The sequence below is a fragment of the Camelus ferus genome, chromosome 13, assembly GCF_009834535.1.
Source record: "Camelus ferus isolate YT-003-E chromosome 13, BCGSAC_Cfer_1.0, whole genome shotgun sequence".
NCBI lineage: Eukaryota > Metazoa > Chordata > Mammalia > Artiodactyla > Camelidae > Camelus > Camelus ferus.
Genome location: NC_045708.1, coordinates 33,192,049 through 33,212,436, shown reverse-complemented (window position 1 = coordinate 33,212,436; position 20,388 = coordinate 33,192,049). Strand labels below are relative to the sequence as shown.

The 20,388-nt window shown below is 37.9% G+C and overlaps 1 protein-coding gene across 1 annotated transcript in view; it reads left to right on the top strand.

Moving 5' to 3' along the window:
- Positions 1–20,388, top strand: part of LOC102505690 (phosphatidylinositol 3-kinase regulatory subunit gamma) — an 83,437-nt gene that overhangs the window by 51,407 nt on the left and 11,642 nt on the right. The window contains 5 exon segments of the mRNA XM_014553960.2: positions 243–423; positions 1,197–1,247; positions 1,249–1,323; positions 12,659–12,801; positions 14,956–15,132. Of these exon segments, the coding sequence (XP_014409446.1) occupies positions 243–423; positions 1,197–1,247; positions 1,249–1,323; positions 12,659–12,801; positions 14,956–15,132 (627 nt within the window).

The following is a 20,388-nucleotide window of genomic DNA, read 5'->3' as shown; positions in this document are numbered from 1 at the left end:
TGAATGCTGTGTATATCTATAATAACCAAGATATTTTACAGGCAAAAGAAATAGTTGTAGAAATAATGTGATATTATATATACTTTTATACATATAATATATGCCTTTTCACCCAGTCTCATTAATATAGTTAAACTTGTTTATTATGTGACACTAAGCTTTCATCTCTCCATAGTGAAAGTACTACTTTAATAGAATTTTTTTGGGAAAAAAATCTATAGTTGTTGTCTTGTTGTTTACAGGAAGGGAGGCAATAATAAGCTAATAAAGATCTATCATCGTGATGGTAAATACGGCTTTTCTGATCCTCTGACATTTAATTCTGTGGTGGAGCTCATTAACCACTATCACCATGAATCTCTTGCTCAGTACAATCCCAAACTTGATGTGAAGCTGATGTACCCAGTGTCCAGATACCAACAGGTATGATTACAGAAGTTCTTGATGGTTCAGCAGCAAGTCATTATTTTATAACATCATTTGATTCTAATTTATGAGGTTATCAGTTAAAAAAAAAGAAATCTGGACTTTTAAAATTTCCTACTTAAAGATATTTTTGGAACTTATTTTGTGGCTAGTATTTCTTAATAGCTAGTTGCATATATTTATTAACTTAGTATAAAAATACTTCTGTGTATGTTTTCTATTTATACTTTATTATTAAATTTTTGAAGTATTTACTATTTTGATGTGATCTAAAGGTTTATCTTAGTGTTAACAAAAGGACTTAGTGCTATGTCTATGAGTCTATTTCTGTTCTGTATTTATGGTTTGTATGTTTGTTTTTTTAATTTTTTTTAGACGTAGAATACAGACTTGTGGTTGCCAAGGGGGTGGGAAGAGATAGACTGGGATTTCAAAATTGTAGAATAGATAAACAAGATTATACTGTATAGCACAGGAAAATATACACAAGATCTTATGGTAGCTCACAGAGAAAGGAATGTGACAATGAATATATATGTTCATGTATAATTGAAAAATTGTGCTCTACACTGGAATTTGACACAACATTGTAAAACGATTATAAATTAATAAAAAAGTTTAAAAAAAAAGGACTTAGTGCTTTTGCATGCTTGGTATTAATACAGTGGCTTAAGCTTACAGTAGAAATACAATTTAAAAATAAATGGATGTGGAAAAATCTCTGTTTCAGAATTGTTAACGTTCTTTATTTCTTTTGTTTACCTGTATAGGATCAATTGGTAAAAGAAGATAACATTGATGCAGTAGGTAAAAAACTGCAAGGAATACCACTCTCAGTATCAGGAAAAGAGTAAAGAATATGACAGGCTATATGAAGAATACACCAGAACATCCCAGGTTAGTATATTTTTGTTGTTTGGGCCAATAAGTATGCAATAAGTATTACAGTTACATCAGATGTTCTATAATTTTATAATTTTCTATGATTCAGCTGACAATCTTTAGCTGTCTTAATATCTTAAACAGCCTTTTTGAGACTTTAATGATATAAATTCCTTTTGCATTCTAAGTGACTTTTTTATTGGTTAAGGATATAATTTATATCAGTAAGTATTAACTAAGATAAGATTTGACTGAAAGTGACAAATAATAAAACAACAAAGTCTTCAGTTAGAAATTTTTCTTTTATGCATAGGCAGTGAAGAGGTGTTATTTTAATTACACAATCATTAGGGTCTAGGGTTCTTCTGTCCTATGCTTTTTTATCTGTGGTAGTTGGTTTACTCCAGTATCAGCCATTACAGCCATATTCTAGCAAACAGGAAAGAATAGGAAGGAGAAAGGAACATGCCCTATTTTAAGGCTACTTCCTAGAAGAAGTATACACTGCTTCCATTTTCATCCCGCCGGCTAGACAACCACAGATTACAACTAGCTGCAGAGGAGGCTGAGGAAACTAGTCTTTACTTGGTCAGGTTTGCTGAGCTAACATTTGGAAGTTTACTGAGGAAGAAGGAACAATAGTAATGGAAGTTGTGGGACCACTAGTAGTCTCAGTTACATAGTTTTTAGATCATAAACCTTAATGATCAATAATATTTTAAAAGTCACATTTGTGATGTAGAGCAAATTCTGAAGAATAATTTGGTTCTTTTCATAAAAGTGATTTTTCTTGGTTCTTTCCCTAGAACTGCTTTGATTCTTTTTTACTTATACTTGAATTGGTTTAAATTGCCCTGAGCTGTTACATAGTATATAAAAGGTGCTAAGAATTTTATATTTAACTGGGTTTCTCATGTACATTCTTTGGAAACACAGATTATTACTTTAAATATCAAATGGTTTATAGAAGCATTAGTTTGTGTTGATTAGTCCTTGTTATAGTAGCATTAATCCGTTTTACTAAGTTCAAAGTGAATTCTCTGTGCAACAGCAACTTGCCTGAATTCTTTCTAGGAGGTAACAGTAATGGGTTTTTTTCCTGGTATTTGTTTTCTGTTGCATAAATTTCTCCTTTTCTCTTCAGTATATACTTTCTTTTGCTTCCTTTCAATTTAATTTGCTCTTCCTTTTCTAGCTTTTTTAAGGTAGAAATTTTGTTCATTGTTTTTAAAATTTCTTATTTTGCTTTCTCTTTCTGGCTTACTTTTACTTAGAATGACGATCTCCAGGTCCATCCATATTGCTGCAAATGGCATTATTTTACTCTTGTTTATGGCTGAGTAGTATTCCGTTGTATAAATATACCACATCTTCTTTATCCAGTTATCTGTTGATGGACATTTAGGTTGCTTCCATGTCTTGGCTATATTGTATATAGTGCTGCTATGAACATTGCGGTGCACGTATATTTTTGAATTAGAGTTCCCTCCAGATATGCCCTAGAGTGGGATTGCTGGATCATACGGTAATTCTATTTTTAGTTATTTTGAGGATCTCCATACTGTTTTCCACAATGGCTGCACCAAACTACATGCCCACGAACAGTGTAGGAGGTTTCCCTTTTCCCCAAGCCTCTCCAGCATTTATCGTTTGTGGACTTTTGAATGATGGCCATTCTGCCTGGTGTGAGGTGATATCTCATTGTAGTTTTGATTTGCATTTCTCTGATAATTAGTGATACTGAGCATTTTTTCATGTGCCTATTGCTGTGTGTGTCTTCATTGGAGAATTGCTTGTTTAGGTCTTCTGCCCATTTTTGGGTTGGATTTTTTTTTGTTGTTAAGTTGTATGAGCTGTTTATATATTCTGGAAATTAAACCTTTGTCAGTCACATGATTTGCAGATTTTTTTCTTCCACATCCTAGGGTATCATTTTGTTTTGCGTAGGTTATTGATTTTAGATCTTTTTTTTTCCCCCCAATATAATTGTTTGCAGCTATAAATTTCCCTCAAGTATTGTTTTTACTATATCTCATGGACTTCAGTATGCTGTGTTTTAGTTCTTATTTATCTCAAGATATTTTCTAATTTCTCTTGTCATTTCTTCTTTGACCGTTGGTTAAGAACGTGTTGTTTAATTTCCACACATTTGTGGATTTTTTTTCGGTTTTCCTTCTGTTATTTATTTCTAGTTTCATTCCATTGTGATTTGAAAGTATATTTTGTACAACTTCAGTCTTTTAAAATGTATTATGATTTGTTTTGTGGCCTAATATGATCTGTCCTAGAGAATATTTCATATGTGCTTGAAAAGAATGTGTATTCTGTTGTTGTTGGGTAGTGTTCTGTATACGTTAGGTCTAACTGATTTATAGAGTTGTTCATATCCTCTATTTTCTTATTCATCTTTCGTCTGGTCATTTTAACCATTACTGAATGTGAGGTATTGAAGTCTACAACTGTTATTGTAGAACTGTTGAACTGTCTATTCCACTTTCAGTTCCATCAATTTTTACTTGATTTATTTTGAGGCTCTCTCATATATGTTTCTCTTTTTCTTCTTGTATTCCCATTGCATGTATGCTATACCTTTTGCAATTGTCCCAAAGTTCTTGGATATTCTGTTATTTTTTTTCAGTCTTCATTCTCTTTATTTTTCAGTTTTGGAGGTTTCTGTTGAGATACCCTTAAGCTCAGGGGTTGTTTCCTTAGCCATGTCAAGGTAGTAGTATTTCCATCTCTCTATATGTTGCCCATATGTTCTTGCATTCAGTCTGAGTTACCTATTAGAGTCCTTAGCATATTAGTCATAGTTATTTTAACTTCCTGTTCTGATAATCTCAACATCCCTGCCATGTTGTTTCTGATGCTTGATATGTCTCTTCAAATTGGTTTTTTGTGTGTGTGTGTGAGGGGGGTGGCTTTCGGTTGCTTTATGATTTTTTCTTTTTTTAAATTTTTTAATTTATTTTATTTATTTATTATTTTTTTAAATGGAAGTACTGGGGATTAAACCCAGGACCTGGTACATGCTAAGCATACACTCTAGCACTGAGCTATTACCCTCCCCCACCTATAATTTTTTCTTGATAGCTGGAAAGGGTGTACTGGGTAAAAAGAACTGCTGTAAACAGGCTTTTAGTAATGTGGTGTTGAGGTATTGGGGTGGGGAAGCATCCTATAGCCCTATTATTAGGTCTCAATCTTTTAGAGTCCTGTGCCTCTGGACTCTGAACTTCACAATGTTTCTCAGATTTTTTTCCTCCACCCTTAAGTGAGAGAGGATGGCTAGAGTTGGCTGGAGTTGGGTTATTTCCCTTTTCCCAGGTCAGCGAGGCTCTGATAGTACTGAAGGAGGCTAGGCTGTGGTTAACTAGCTTCTTCTGAGGTGAGGCCTTATTATGAAAGACAGAGTGCTCTGGCATACTTCAGAATGGTTCCTTTTCTCTTCTCACTGCTGGAAGCAAGAGGGGACTTTTCTTTGGAATTTGCTATGAGAACTTAGTTGAGCTCCTAGAAGTAAATCTCATAAAATTTGGGGAAACCCTCTATGACTGGGTCCCCTGGAGATTTTAACTGTCAGAGTTGTCTACACTGAGCCTCCAGCAGCCATTTGTCAGTTACAGTTAAATTTTCTGCCCTATTCTGGTTCCTGCAGAGGTTTCTGCTTTTGCATCTCTGCCATGTTGTAAGCCATGGTAACATGTATTCATCTGTCTGCCTCTCCAGCCTTGGGGACATCAGTTTGTCCTGTGTCCTAACCTCTCCTACAGATTCTGGAAGAGTAGTTGCTTTTTCAGTCTGTTCAGCTTTTTACTTGTTTTTTGGATGGAGTGTGGTGACTGCCAAGCTCCTACATGCAGATCTGGAAACAAGAAGTCTTGGCACATATGCTTATGATTGTTTTGTCTTCTTGATGTATTGAATCTTTATCAATAGGTAATGTCCTTATTTGTCTCTTTTAACCTCTTTTGACTTAAAATCTGTTTTGATAATAATATAGCCACCACAGTTCTCCTTAGGTTCCTATTTGCATGGGATATTTTTTCCATCCTTTTACTTTCAGTGTTTTATGTCTTTGCATTTGAAGTGAGTCTTTTGTAGACAGCATATGGGTGGATCATGGTTTTGTTTTTTTTTTAATCTACCTGTGAGTTTCTCCCTTTTAGTTGGAGAGTTTAATCCATTTACAATTAAAATAATTACTGATTACTGATAAGAAAGGACTGACATCTGGCATTTATCTATGAGTTTTCTGTGTCTTACGTGTTTTTTATTCTTCAGTTCTTCCATTACTGGCTTTTTAAAATTCAGTTGATTTTTTTGGTAATGTACCTTTTTGATTTCCCACTTCTTTCCTTTTCTGTATATTTTTTAGTTTTTTTAGTAGATGCCTTAGAGATTACAAGTAGCATCTCTTTTTTAGTATTTTTGAATATCTACTAATATCAAATAACCTAATTTGAGTAATACCAACTTACTATAAATAGGTTTTCAGTAGGGTATAAACACTGCTCCTGTGTGTCTTTATTCCTCCCCCCTTATATTTTTCTTGCCACTGATTACATTTTTACACATTGTATACCCATTAACACATATTTATAATTATTGTTTTATGCATTTGTGCTTTAAATCATCTAGAAAAAAAGGGGAGTTACAAACCAAAAGTACAGAAATACTGGTTTTTGTATTTACTTTTGCAGTTACCTTTACTTTTATTCTTCGTGTGGCTTTGAGTTACTGTCTAGTGTCCTCTTCATTTCTCACTGCTGGAGTCTCTCTAGCATTTCTTGTAGGGCAGGTCTGGTGATAACAGACTCCCTCAACTTTTGTTTATCCAGGCATACCTTAATTTTCCCTTCTTCATTCTTGAAGGATGGTACTGCTGGGTATAGAATTCTTGGCTGACAGGTTTTTTTTTTTTTCCTTTCAGGGCTTTAAATATGCCCACTGCCTTCTGGCCTCTATGGTTTCTGATGGGAAATCAGCTATTTTATTGAGGGTCTTCTGTATATGATGAGTTGTTTCTCTTTTTCTGCTTTCAAGATTGTCTTTGTGTTTTGACAATTTGACTGTAATATGAAATACTTTTTTTTTTTTAATGTCTTTGTCTGTAGTTTATAATTGTTATCTGTGAAAGGGTTAGTTGCTATGAGCTATTCCAGTATTTCTGTTCCTCTTGGTATCTTGTTTTGACCCTAGTATTTATGTTCTTGATTTTCCCAGCCCCAAAGCCCTTGATCTTACTTCTAGGCTAGTGTCTGTGGTGGGCAGTGTAAAGGTAGAGACTGCACAAGGAACCTCAGGACTGGAGGAGTTCATTAGAGGATATTGGCCTGTGAGGATTACAGGTTAGATATGAGATGTAGTGCTGATTGGGAAAAGGTTGGAGTTACAGTGGCCAGAGTGCTGTACTGGTCATTTTTCCTATGTGAGATTTTGATATCATTTTATTTTCAGGTTTTCTTTTATTCAGAATGATTTCAATAACCCTTTTTGATATTTATGCTGTGTCTGTAGGGTGCCTGTGTGTGTGTGCTTTTTTTTTTTTCCCACACATTTCAGTTTCTCTGTACTTCTTTACCTTGTCCAGATGAATTATCTGTGATGAGGCTAGTGTTTGAGGTAGACTGGGGAAAAAGTTACTGAGACTTCTTCAGATTGAATCAACATAAGTGGTCAAGCCTTGAGGGGGTGAAATTATCATACATACAGAGAAAATTATATAACTAATAAATAATTTTCAGAAATTATTTCAAAACTTTTTGATTTTTTTAAAGTGGAAAAGTTATATAAATATGTATTTTAAATTAAATATAAATTATTGCTGAATTCTATATGAATTATGTCATACAAAGTAAAAGCCCCCATTCTCCAGAGGCAACTGCTGTTATTAAGTGCTTCTTAGGAATTCCTGACAAGCCCAGAAATGCTAGTGATGTAGTTTCAGGTAAAGAAGACAGCATTTAGAGTTGTGTGTGCAGCATGATTTCAGCTTTGGGTGGGCCCGCTCACCTGAAGGGAGAAGACTTTATAAAAATGTGCTGGGGAAAAAATATGCTGGGATGTTTTGGGTGATAGAATTAGAGAGATCTCAGAAAAATACAGTTAAAATAGAAAGAAGGAGGTACTAACAGAAATAATAATATGCATATATTATTCTAAAATAAAAATGGCCTTTTCTTTTTAACAAAATGGAATGAAATTATTCTATAACCATCAAAAAGACTAGGCAGTCTATATTTACTGATTTTTTAGTGATTTTTAAGGTATCTAAGTAAAAAAGTGAGGATAGCAAAATTTTATATGGTCATTTATGGTTAAAAAGAAAGAACTTGGGAGGTGATATGTTTATATGTCCTCAGAATATCTCTGGTGAGAAACTGATATAACCTCTGGGGAGGATAATTAAGGCAGTGAAAGTCCGGGAGTAGGGAACTTAATCTTCACTATTCTTTTATATTGTTTGATGTATTTTTTTTCCCCTCTATGTATGTATTACCTTCTTTAAAAATACAAAATTAACGGAATTGGAATTTAAGAGATTTATTTTCTAATCCTGGTTATGCTAAAAACTGGTTATGTCCCCTGAGAGAGTGTCTGTGCTTTAAGTTCCCATCTGTAAGATGGAGATACTAGCAACCACAGCTGTATTTGAGAGAGAGAGTGTGTGTGTGAGTGTGTGAGAGAGGGAGAGGGAGAGAGGGAGGAGGGAGAATCGGGTGAAAAAAGTTAGTACAACCGTCCAAAAACAATTATTGAATACCTACTGTAGGTTTGATACTTACTATGCCTGACTCTAGAAACACAGACGGAGAGATGAGGCCCTATTTTGCAAAAGCATGAAGTACTCTGGCAATATTTGTTAAATACAATGTGCATTAGTCAGAAAAGCATACTTTAATCCCTTTCCTCTGCATCAGATAAAACAATGATGGATGTCTGTAATTGTATGTGTATATTTATTTAAAGGGCAAGATATAACACTGTTTAATCTCACAAAGAATATTGAGTAAAAGATTCAAGAGTATATATATATGTGTGTATGTGTATAATGCGAGTCTGTTCATATAAGGTAAGAAAACCAAGTAAGTGTTAAACTTTTTTATTTTGGCTAGGAGCATCAAGTGGCCAAACCGTAAAGAGTAACAAGAAAATGATCATCGTAAAGGGCAGGACAGTGTTATTATCAAGGCAGGGGAGACGGAGGGGGAAAAGGCAGGGAGTTGTGATCCAGTAAAGATACGCAGGGGGTTTTTCTAAGTTTCTAGGGTGCTGGTAGTGAGTGTTCATTTTATAATAATTTGTTAAGCTGTGTATTTTTTATGCACTTACTATATTTCATGCTAAAAATGATACACATTAAAAGCCCATGGCTGTATGCAAAAACAGTATGAATATTTCTGTAGATCAGAGGTGGAAGTGAAGCCTATAATAATCATCATAAATGGAACTTCCAGATCTGGAAATAAGCAGAGACAGCTGATAGCTTGACCTCCCTGGTAGCTCCTTCTTAGCCTTTGCTGGTTTCTCCTCTTCGACTGTGATCCTCTTCTCTTTTCTAGTTAGTCTTTCGCTCTCTGGTGTCTCAGACAATCTTGTGACTTTACATACCATCTGTATTGCCAGTAACTCCCAAACTTATGTCTGGTTCTTCTAACTTCTTTTAACTCTAGACTCATACATCCAATGGCCTGTTCTTCAGCGTCACTTGGATGTTTAAATAGATATCTCAAACTTAACGTATTGAAAATAGAACTCTGATATTCCATCTCAGGGCTGTTCTACCTTCTCCTTCCCCATCTCAGTTGAGAGTTACCATGTCCCTTCTTCTTGCTCAGGCTAAAAGCTTTGAAGTCATTCTAGGCTCGCTTTTTTATACCTTGCGTCCAATCCATCAGGAACTCCTGTTAACTTTACCTTTAGAATACACCCAGAACCTACCCCTTCCTACCACCGTTAATGCCTTGATCTAAGCCGCTGTCGTTTTGTGCCTTGATTTGCCGCAGAAGCCTCCTAACTGGTCTGCTTGCCCTTATCCATGCTCCCCTCCTCTTGAGCAGTTCTCAGCATAGCAGCTGGGTGATGCTTGTGAAACGTAAGTAAGATCATAGCACTGTTTTGTTTCAAACCTATCTCTGGTTTCGCGTTTTACACAAAGTCAGAGTCCTTTCTACAATGCCCAGTGTGGTCTGTGCCCCTCTTCTTCTCTGACCTCATTCTTAGAACTCTTGTCCTCACTGTACTCCAGCCACACTAGCTTCCTTGCTGTTCCTCAAGTACATTTGACCTGTTTCCTACTTTTGAGTATTTGCACTAATTCCTTGCCTGAAACACTCACCTGCCCCAGATAATCACCTGGCTAACCCCCTCATCTCCTTCAGGGCTTTGCTCGAGTGTTGTCATCTCAGCAAGGCCTACCTGACAACTTCATTTAAAATTTCAACTCGTATTTCACTTCTCCTTCTCCATTCTACTTTTCTTTTTTCCATAATGTCTTACCTTCTAACAAACTATGTAATTTATTTGCTATTACTTTATATGTTATACCTGTTATTTATAGTCTACATAACCCCCTAAACTATAAATTCCAGGAGGGCAGAAATCTTTATTTTAAGCTTGTTCGCTTACGTTTCCCAAGTGCTTCAAATAATGCCTGGCATATAGTTAGTGTTCAGTTGTTTGTTGAATGAATTTTTACAAGATAATGAACCAAAGCACTCCACCCTTGTCAAGGGCCTTCTGAAGTCAGACTCATGGTATGAACTGAAAGCTCAGGGAGGGCTAACCCTCCTGTGAATGGAGGCTAGGAAAAATGGCCAAAGTTGCATATGGCTTTGGCTCATGTAGGGCTGCATTTCTGCTTTCTTGCCATGGCTGGAGAAAGCAGAGAAAGCTGCACATGCTGCAAACATGCTTCATAATACTGGGGACTTAACAGCAGAATACTAGTTCTGAGCAGCTGATATGAGACTGGGTTCTGGACTTGGAATCCCTGGTTGGGGAGCAGGGAATGGGGGTGAATAGAAGCAACCAAAAAAGCTAGAAGAGGACTAATTTCTCTGTGTGAGAATTGAGAGCAAGACTTGAGATGGGGCTGAGCAGAGAAGAGCCTTGGAGGCTTAAAGCTTTGGGAGGTGGGGGACAAGAGGAGGGATCCAGAGGGACCCAGTGATTAGCAGTGTAGGAGAGTTGCTGGGACTATAAGTGTTGAGGGGAAATTAAAGAATGGACCTCCTCTATTTCTGAGTGTTAGAGACCTCTGGTTTTTTTTTTTTTCCTGTGAAATCTTAGAGAAAAATCTTGATTGGTTTGATGCAGTCAAATTCTTCCCAGAGAATGGGAAGAGATGGTGTATCCTGAGTCAGAGTTGGCACAGGGTGAGAACAGACTGCAAGTGGGGATATTTGACATCTGGATTACATTAATTAGGAGGAAAAGTGATAGGATTTAGTGATGGCTTGGAATTAGAGGCAGGAATTTGGCAATGAAATCCTTGGTGACCTTGGAAAGAGCAGTCTCTATGGAATGGAGAGTACAGAAGCCAGAATAGAGTGAGCTGCAGTACGAATGAGATACAAGGAAAGAGAGCTCATATAAACTCTTTTAACACTTAACTGTGACTGGAAGAGGATTTAGGGTTAAGGGGTATTTTTTCAAATGGTGTTACTAGAACTTGTTTGTACACTGATGAGAAAGAACCATTAGCCTGGGAGCGTGAATGAAGAGGGGCTAGCTGATGTGATGGAATGAAGTACCTGAGAAAGGAAGAAGAGGTGTGACCCAGAGCACATGGAGATAAAAGGGAAGAGAAAGGAGGGAAGGGGTGTAAAGACACGTAGGTTTATAGTTTTGGTGGTAGGTATAGTGGCATTATTTATGGGGGAGCAGCTGCTTTGGCAGTGATACCAAATACTTTTCCCTTTGCTGCCCTACCTACTGACACGTATACCAGTGTAAGTAAAGTCCAATTATTGGTGTTTTCTTTGATGATACAGGCCAGAACTTTGTTGGTAATTTCTAACCTTGCCAAGGGAGCTAAGACCCTCCACTCTAATTTGAGAGTTGTAGAATTTATAGCTTGATATTTAGATATGTGCATTCCAATAAAGCTTATAGGGCTCTTTGAGATATGTATGCTGTAACCTCAATTATATAACATCACAAGGTTCTAGTGTCCCTCATCTACTGGTGTCCCTTATGTTCCAGACCTACTGAGCTGTTGCTGATCCTGAACATCCACTGTTATTTCATGTAGATGCCTTGCCATCCGTGTGCAATGCTGAATTTTCTCCTCCTACCCCAGTTCTTTGAGATCTAGCTCAGATGTCGCCACCCCCTTGAAGCCTCTGTAAAGCAGTAACCAATTCAGCCCACTTTATTGCCAGTATCATGACATGAAACAAAGCCTTACTAGAGTTCAGAAATCTGTTTCACCTGTGTATTCTGAATCCTGGAGGGAAGGCTCCATGTCTTATGAATCTCTTTACCACCAGGTGGTACTTTCTATATAGTAGATTCTCAGTAATCATTTGTTGAAATTAACCAGTGCTAAATAGTTGAGGAATTATCCCATAAGCACCAAAACTTTAAAAATTGTAAACATTCAGGATAGTAATCTTTCTAGACCTTTATACGTATTTCTTGACTTTCTGAAGTATACTGAACAAAATTTAACCCTCTCTGAAGATTTTAGGGGACTCTTGATTCAGTGCTAAAGTGCACAGATGCCCTCAGAGCTCACTGAAACGTGGAGGGCTGCTTACCTGGCGCTGACTGGCCTAGCCTCCTGGGCTTCTGCTTTGTGGAGTTTTTAGTGTTTCATCTTATTCGGCAACTGATGTTAGCCGTTATTCTTCCCCTTTTCACTTTCTGCTTATAATCAGATTAATCTACTGATGGATCTGTTTGGAAAATGACATGCTTTAGAAATGAAGGTAAGAGTAAATAGACTCTACAGGGCTCTTCTGGGAGTAAGGGTTTGCACGCTGGCGCGTGGACTCCTCCGTGCTTTCTCTTCACTCCCTCAGTGCCTTTTGCGGGTCAGCACTACAGTAGTTACACAGGCAGAACTTTATCCTCGTCTTCAGGGTTCATCTCTCTTAGTAACTCAGAGGACTTTCTGGGGTTCTCAGCTATATTGCAGGTAATAGTTATTTTTCTTTTATTTTAGAGTTTGAATGATGTCTTTTGCAAAAAAGTAATAAGGGTAAGAGTTTAATAAAGGGCCTCATTTTAGCCCTCTTAATTTGATCTTATATGGAATTATAACTAGAACTGTAAGATTTGTTTTAAAAGATTAAGGTTTCAAAAAATAATGAAGTATATGTTTTTGTTTTTTCTCCTATAGGAAATCCAGATGAAGAGGACTGCAATTGAAGCTTTTAATGAAACAATTAAAATATTTGAAGAGCAGTGTCACACACAAGAACAACATAGCAAAGAATATATTGAGCGATTTCGGAGAGAGGGGAATGAAAAGGAAATTGAACGGTAAATCTACCTAATACCTCCAAGTGCATCAGTAAGACAAGACGTCTTTTCTTCTCCAGTGATCTCTGTCATGTCTGCTTTTACCCCGCCTCAAACTGCTGTATGGAATTACTTGCTGTTCACACTTAAAGCACCAAACTGACCCTCCTCACTTGTGCATTCTTTCTCCATCCTTAACTGTTGACCCCTGCTCATCTTTTGGGACTCAGCTGTAGATGTGACTTTTTCTCGAAAAATCTTCTCTGATTCCCTGGAGTAGTTTAGAAGCTTTTTGTCCCTACCTTCATAGTATCTGGTCCTGATCCCTCTTGTGACATTTACTGAGGGTCACACCCACGAAGTGCAAGCTTGTTGAGAGTAAGAATGCTGGCTTATTTTCCCTGATAGTTCCAGCACATATTATGGTGCCTGAGAGCACATAGTGCTCATGGAATAGTTGTTGAACTGAAAACCAACAACAGCAGTCTGAGAATAAATTGAAGGCAGAACAAGAGCATAGGCAGGAAGACTAGCCTGCTTGTTGCAGGTGACTGACTGCATCTTTGTGGTCATCAGGTTAAAAGATGGTAAAGGCCTGAACCAGAGCAATGGCAGGAAAGGAGACGGAGTTAACAGAAATGCTGAAGACTTGATGCCTGACAAGATATGGCAGGTGTGGGAGAAGCCAAAGATTATTTGTAGATTTCTGAAATGAGTGACTAAGCGATGGTATTATTCCCCAAAATGGGAAGTACATGAGGGGAGTTTGGAGTTGGTCCCAGTAAGTGTGAGGCTCCTGTGAGAACCCAGATAGACTTATCTGAGGGGCAGGCAGCTGGTTGTTTGGAACTCAGGGTACAGACAGGATCTGGGAAGCACATGTGTGTAGGTGATGGTAGATACTAAGGATGAGATTACATTGCACAGAGAGTGCGAGAGTGAGAAGCATGAGAAGTATTGGATCTCACAACTAAAGAGCCTTTATCAAAGCAAATTTAGTGAGGTATTAGAAGACTGAGCCAAATAACAGTGGGCTGAGAAGTAAAAAAAAGTACATAATAAAAATGAATCATATGTGTATGGAAAGCAAAATTATTTCTCATATTAGCACCAAAGTATTAGTGTACTTCTGTGTGCATAAGAATAGGATTAAGTGTAGTATAAGCAGTATGGCTTAAGGGTTAACCATTTACTAGCTGTGTGTCCTTGGGTGAGTTACTTAACTGGGCCTGTTTCTTCCTCCATAAAACTATGGATAAAACCTTGTTGAAATGCTGTGAGAATGAAGTAATACACACACACACATTCATGGTACAGAAAGGCATGTGTTTGTATCTTGACATATGAAATCAATAAATGACAATTATTAATAGTGAAGAAATAGAAAAGAACTTGTAGTTTAGTTGCAAAAGGAGGTAAAGTAGCATGATGAAATTTTAATAGTAATATAAAAACTATATATTATTGAGTGACAAATGAGTAATGTGGACACTTGTTGCCTTGGGGTTCAGAACACAGCAAAACTTGGTGTGCTGGGGAAGTTAGGGTCATCATCTCCTGAGGGCTTACCAAGATGTCCCAGACATTGTTTATTCCTTTTACATGTGTTACCACATTTAATTCACACAGTAACCCAGCTTTACTTGTTCAGTCATGGCTGAATCCAGGGCCCAAACAAGATCACCAGGATTCTCCTCATTCTCTGTCTTTTGTCTCAGTTTTTCTCTGTGTTGGTTTTGTCCTCAGGCAGGCTTTTCCTGTGAGGTAGTGGTACTAACTGCTGGGAGTGCTAGAATCACATGTTCATAATTTACCAATCCCAGTGGAAAGAGAGAATCTGTTTGCAATATTTCTAGCAAGAGTCCTAGAACTGACCCTCACTGGGTCAGTTTGGGTATTATTCCCATTCTTGAACAAGTTCCTGTGGCCTAAGGTAGGGATAGGAGGGAACGGAATGCTCTTACTGGCCAGCGTAGGCTGTGTATGTCTGTGATGGGGGCAGGACCCTCACCTGCAGGGAGCGTCAGGGTGCAGTACCAGGAGACTGGGAGTGGGTGTGCACTGGGCAAAAACAACAGGTGTCCGCCACACTTAAGGAATTAGGACTATGTTCACACTAGAGAACGCTTCTGCTTGGTTCCTATGTTAGCCTTAATATGTCACATATTTTCACAGAATTATGATGAATTATGACAAATTGAAATCACGTCTGGGTGAGATTCATGATAGCAAAATGCGTCTAGAGCAGGATTTGAAGAAACAAGCTTTGGACAACCGGGAAATAGATAAAAAAATGAACAGTATCAAACCTGACCTGATCCAGCTGCGCAAGATCCGAGATCAGCACCTCGTGTGAGTATTCTGGGCCTGTGTGGGAGGGAACCACCACCACCAATTTGTGCTGGCACCAGAGACGCTAGAGGTAGAAGAAGAGATTTGTAATTGAGAACTGGCCAATAAGATTGTAAGAGTTTAGGGAAGCAGTCTTGTTAGCTGCAGGGGTACCAGAGTCCACCTGAAGTCAAGTGTGGGGCCAATCAGAAGGTAGGACTGTAATCATATAGATGAACAAAGTGATAGAGCTTAAAAAGTACAGGTTAATGTTTGCCTAAAACACAAAACCTAGAATCTTTGCTACAGAGAAGCATAGAAACAGAAATTACCCCTCATGGGCACAGGCAAGGACACTGAGAATGGGGCCTACAAATAAGTACAGAGAACAAGCCATTAGAAGGGTTTTTATATTTAAGAAATAAAATCCTCCACTTAAGTAACAGGAATGTGTCTATAGCAGGTATGAAAGGTGGCATACTGAGGAGTGATGGAAAACTATGTGATTTGGCTAGATATAATGATATATATAATATATATTACAAATAGATTGAAAAATATATTATCAGAACAAGATGTGTGGATTCGATTTTTAAAAGGCTGGATGACTGCTTCATAGAAGGAGAGAATCCACAAGAAAGGAAAATATATTAGGTTTAGTTCTAGTGATGAATGGATGAAATATGTTTATGCCTGACTTTCATGCATGTAACACACTTAATTCAAACTCCTGGCAGGAGGAGACAGAGTGAAGACTTTGACGGGGTTTTCCATAGACTTCAGGGTTTCTTTGTGTGAGAAAGGAGGAAGGGATAAAGTAGAAGCTATGGGGTTGAAACAGTGACTGTTGTCAGTAAAGGAATTTAAGGTACAGTTTTGGGGCAAACAATTATAACTACACTATGCTGAGTAGTTTTTAGTAATCCTCTTCTCTAGAGATCTTTCAGTTTGCTATTGTGGCCAAAAAAAGTCAAGCAAGTACACAAAGCATACAGAAGAGCTTTGGAAACAAGGGAAGGAGGTGCCCTTGTCTAAAAGCAGGGTGTGTCTGCTCTTGGAATGCTTACGTGGTTCTGGTCACATAATGAAGCTGAAGAAAGGCCCCAGGAGGCTATACCACGGACCAAAGGAGTGAATGGAAGTACTCCTTTGCCTTGGGAAGCAATGAGATATTAAGAAACATATCATCCCAAGGTGCATGACTAAGTGGCAAACCAGACCTTGAAAGTTCTTTAACAAGTTATGTGAGCTAAATAGAAGAGAGGTTAGGTAACATCATGGATGGTAAGCCATGACCTGCTTGTATCCTGCCAGGATGTTTAGGGAGACACAGAAAACCGTTACCTCTTTTGGAAGGGTTGCTTCAGGGAGGATTGTCCAGTGTCCCAGCGTCCGTGCTTTGGTGTTTCTAACAAAGACAGCGCTAGGACTGGTGGGCTTAGTCTGCTCTAATGCTGAAACTGTACAGTCGGTCCTGAAGGACAGAGGTTGTAAAATGTGTACTACGTATGAACATTGCTGTATGATACAGCATATGAGCCCTCTTTGGTCCTGTTTTGGACTTGGAATTGGTTGGAATTCTGCAGCACCAAACTGGAGATTGTCATTAGTTCCATCAAGCCCCCTTTGCTTGTAGATGTTCCCCTGACTTCTCACCGCAGAGCCCGTAAGGATTTTTTGAGATTCTCTTCTGAGATCCCAATGTACTATTTTCTAGAATATCCTTAAATGCTTAGAGAATTTCATTTCTTAAATATAAAACCCCTTAAAATTCCTTTTCAAAAAAGGAATTTGGTTGTTCATTTGCAGTTCTTTTTCATCAGGAGTAGTGTTCATGATTACCCTTTTGGTTACAGATTCCCCAGTACATATTACTCAAAACTCATCATTAATACCCCTACCGTTTACTTTTATTGGTATTCATAAACCTAAATTTATAAGTTCAAAATAAAGAATAACTTGCCATAATAATATAGGGGTATTAATAATGAGTTTTGAGTAATATGTACTGGGAAATTTGTAAGCAAAGGGTTCTGTAGAGCGTGGTGTGTTCTGTTTTTTAAAACAACTTTATTGAGAGACAGTTTACATCCCATCACAATTCACCTATTTAAAGTGTATAATTCAGTATTTTTCAGTATATTCATAGATATATGTAACCATCAACATAGTCAATTTTGGAACATTGTCATCACCTTAAAAAGCAACCATGTACCCTTTTACCTGTCATCCCCCATCACCCTATTCCCTCCAGCCCTAAGCAGCCACTATTCTATTTTCTGTATTTATGGGTTTGCCTCTTCTGAACGTTTCATGTACATGGAATCATATGATATGCAATCTTTTAGGAGTAGCTTTTTTCACTCAGCATGTTTTCAAGGGTCATCCATGTATAGCCATATATCAGTACCTTATTCCTTTTTATGGCCAAATAATATTCCATTGTATGGATATACACTACATATTGTTTAACTCTCCATCAATTGATGGGCAGTTAGGTTGTTTCTGAATTTTGGATATTGTGAATAAGGCTGCTCTGAACGTTCATGTATAAGTTTTTGTATGGCCATAGATTTTCAGTTCTCCTGAGTATGTCAAGGAGTAGAATTGTTGCAGGGTCATGTGGTAACTCTGTTTAACTGTGGAACTGCCAGACTTTTACACAGTGGCTGCCCTATTTTACTTTTCCATCAGTGATGGTCTGGGTTTTTAGAGTAGTTAATCACTCTGTAATTTATCTCTTACAACTTTACATTTTTCACAGTGAATTTTTTATTCAAAATGTCTTAGATTATCTCAATTTTATATAGGGAGTGTGAAGTTCTGTCCGTAAAACTTAATGCAAGACAAGTTGTAATCCTCTTTTTCTTTAAATTAAAATTAATTTATTCCCAGTTCCCACCTGCCTGGTTATAAAGGAAATATTTTATCTCGGTTTTAACTAAGACTTTCCTACCTTCTGTGAGCACACGCTTGCGCGCGCGTGCACACACACTCACAGATCGTATAAGAATGTCATCCTGATGTAGTGCCAGGAACTAGTCTGTGGGGAGTACAGGTTTCTTGTCCCTCATCACTGCCATCATTGGGTGCTTCCTCTACCCCTAATCACTGGGTCCTGCCATCTGGTTAAATACCACTGTTCCATAAAATTCAGAGGTGCTCTTCAAAGTCATCTCCTTACTGGCTCCCGATGGACTCTGCTTCTTAAAACTTTGCCTTCCATCCAGGGTGCCTTGTGCTTGGGAACCCTTTTCTGTCACCCCACCTAATTCTTTAGCCATGCTTTAGGGAAGCATAAATTCTCTTTCAGGACTGCCTCAGCTTCAAAGTGTTATTTTCTTATCCCTCTCTCTCAGGGACTGCCCAGTGTAATTCTTATTCTTGGACTGAAACACAAACTTTTTTTCTCTTGGAGGGGAGTAGTTGGGTTGAAGGACACCATATATACATATTTTCCCCTCCTACATGCTGAGGTGGGGACTAGGTAAGGATATGCTAACACCAGCTAATTTTTTTCTCATATTTTTCTTAAGATAACTTTAATAAAGCTACAGGAGTAGTAGGTTTCCTATTTTTCAGAAGAGAATACTGAAGCATAAAGGAAGGCTGGTCAAGACCACACAATTTGTGTGTGACTGCAGCATGACTTAGTCTGGCCTGACTAATATGCTCTGAATTATTGCCATCCTAGAGTAGTCTGAGGTAGTGTGCCTTGGGAGTCCATCAATAGCCATGCCCTAAAATGTTATTATCAATGATTGGATGATCTTTAACAGCTGATCATTTTAGGATGACAAAAAGCTAGGAGGAGCAGCTGATAAGATAGATGATAAAATATCCAGGTCCAGAAAGATCCCAGGAGACTGAAACTGTGATCCAAACTGAATATCATAAAACTTAATTTGAATAAATGTTATCTTACAGCTCCAAAAAGTCAACTTTCCAAACGCAGAATTGGAGAGGCAGGATGGGGCAGCAGTGTGTATGAGGAATTCTGAAGGACATTACCATGTCAATAAATGTTAAGTGAAGGTACACATTGTGACTACAAAAGTTAGTTTAATCTTACATTAAAACATGTCCTAAATAAGCCACTAAAAGTCCTATTCTCTTATTCTGGCCAAACACTCCTTGAGTATAGAAGCCATCTTCTTTACCTGAGGATAATAGGTCCTGGAAAAAAGTCCACTTAAAGTTCATCCATTTCAAAGGATGGAATTTTCCATTTGCCCACACAATTTCTACTCTTCATCTTTTCCCCACCCTGCTCTGTGGCTAAGAAAATGAATCTATTTGCACTCTGACTTCTAATTAGTTGTGGCTATTTGGAGGCACTGGCAGGAGATGAGAGGGCAGAAGGGTGAAGTAAGAGTATTTGTTTTCCGGCTTCCTCCCTGGATGATGACTGTGAGGTGGCTGTGTCCCGTTCTCCACCAACGGTGGCACTCTCCATGTAGTACTCTCTGAGTTCAGGTCGCTGCTCTCTCCAGCTGACTGATTCCTCAATCCTAGGAGAGGTTATGGCTTCCCACTATTGCTAGACCCAGGGTATTGTATCATCCCTTGAGAGTTTCTCCAAAACCTCTCCAGACCTTTGTAAACAGTCAGCTCTCCTCAACTACCAGTTTGACTGTGCCTTCTGCTTCTAGCCAAGACCCTGACTGATAGAAATTAAGTAAAATGTCATAGTATGTAGTAAACAAAAAGACAGTTTGATTAGGGATTTTATTTTGAAAAATGAAACTGAACATAAGGAAAATAATTGTATCTTTTATGCACTGAATTTATGTTGTAACTTCAACTTTGTAACTTTTCTAGAATGAAATTAAAAAAAAAAAAGACCACACAATTAGTAACAGAAGGAGAACTGGATGTTAGGTCTTTGATGCTTTGTTCAGGTTTTTCCCATAGAAGCTACTTCCATATGATCTAGGCATTACTCAATAGTAGTAAGTTAAATATGAATTAACATACTCACTAAAATTACTTGAGCGTTTTAAAAATTATTTTTAAAAGCCAGCCAGTTCCTAGCATTGCTATTCGATGTTTAAGGACTCAGAACTCTATAGTGGTAGATGAAGTTGCCTGTGTCAGAAGGCAGAGGCCATCGGAGATAAAGGGTGAACCAAAACATTCTTCTCTTTCTCCTGGCTTTCCCCGGGTGTCCCCACATCCCTTGTGGCAGGAGGGGAAGCTCAGTGTAAAGAGGTTAGTGGCTAAAAGAAAACGGGGACTTGAGAGAAAATGTGGTTGCAGTTTGTTTATTTTTCACCC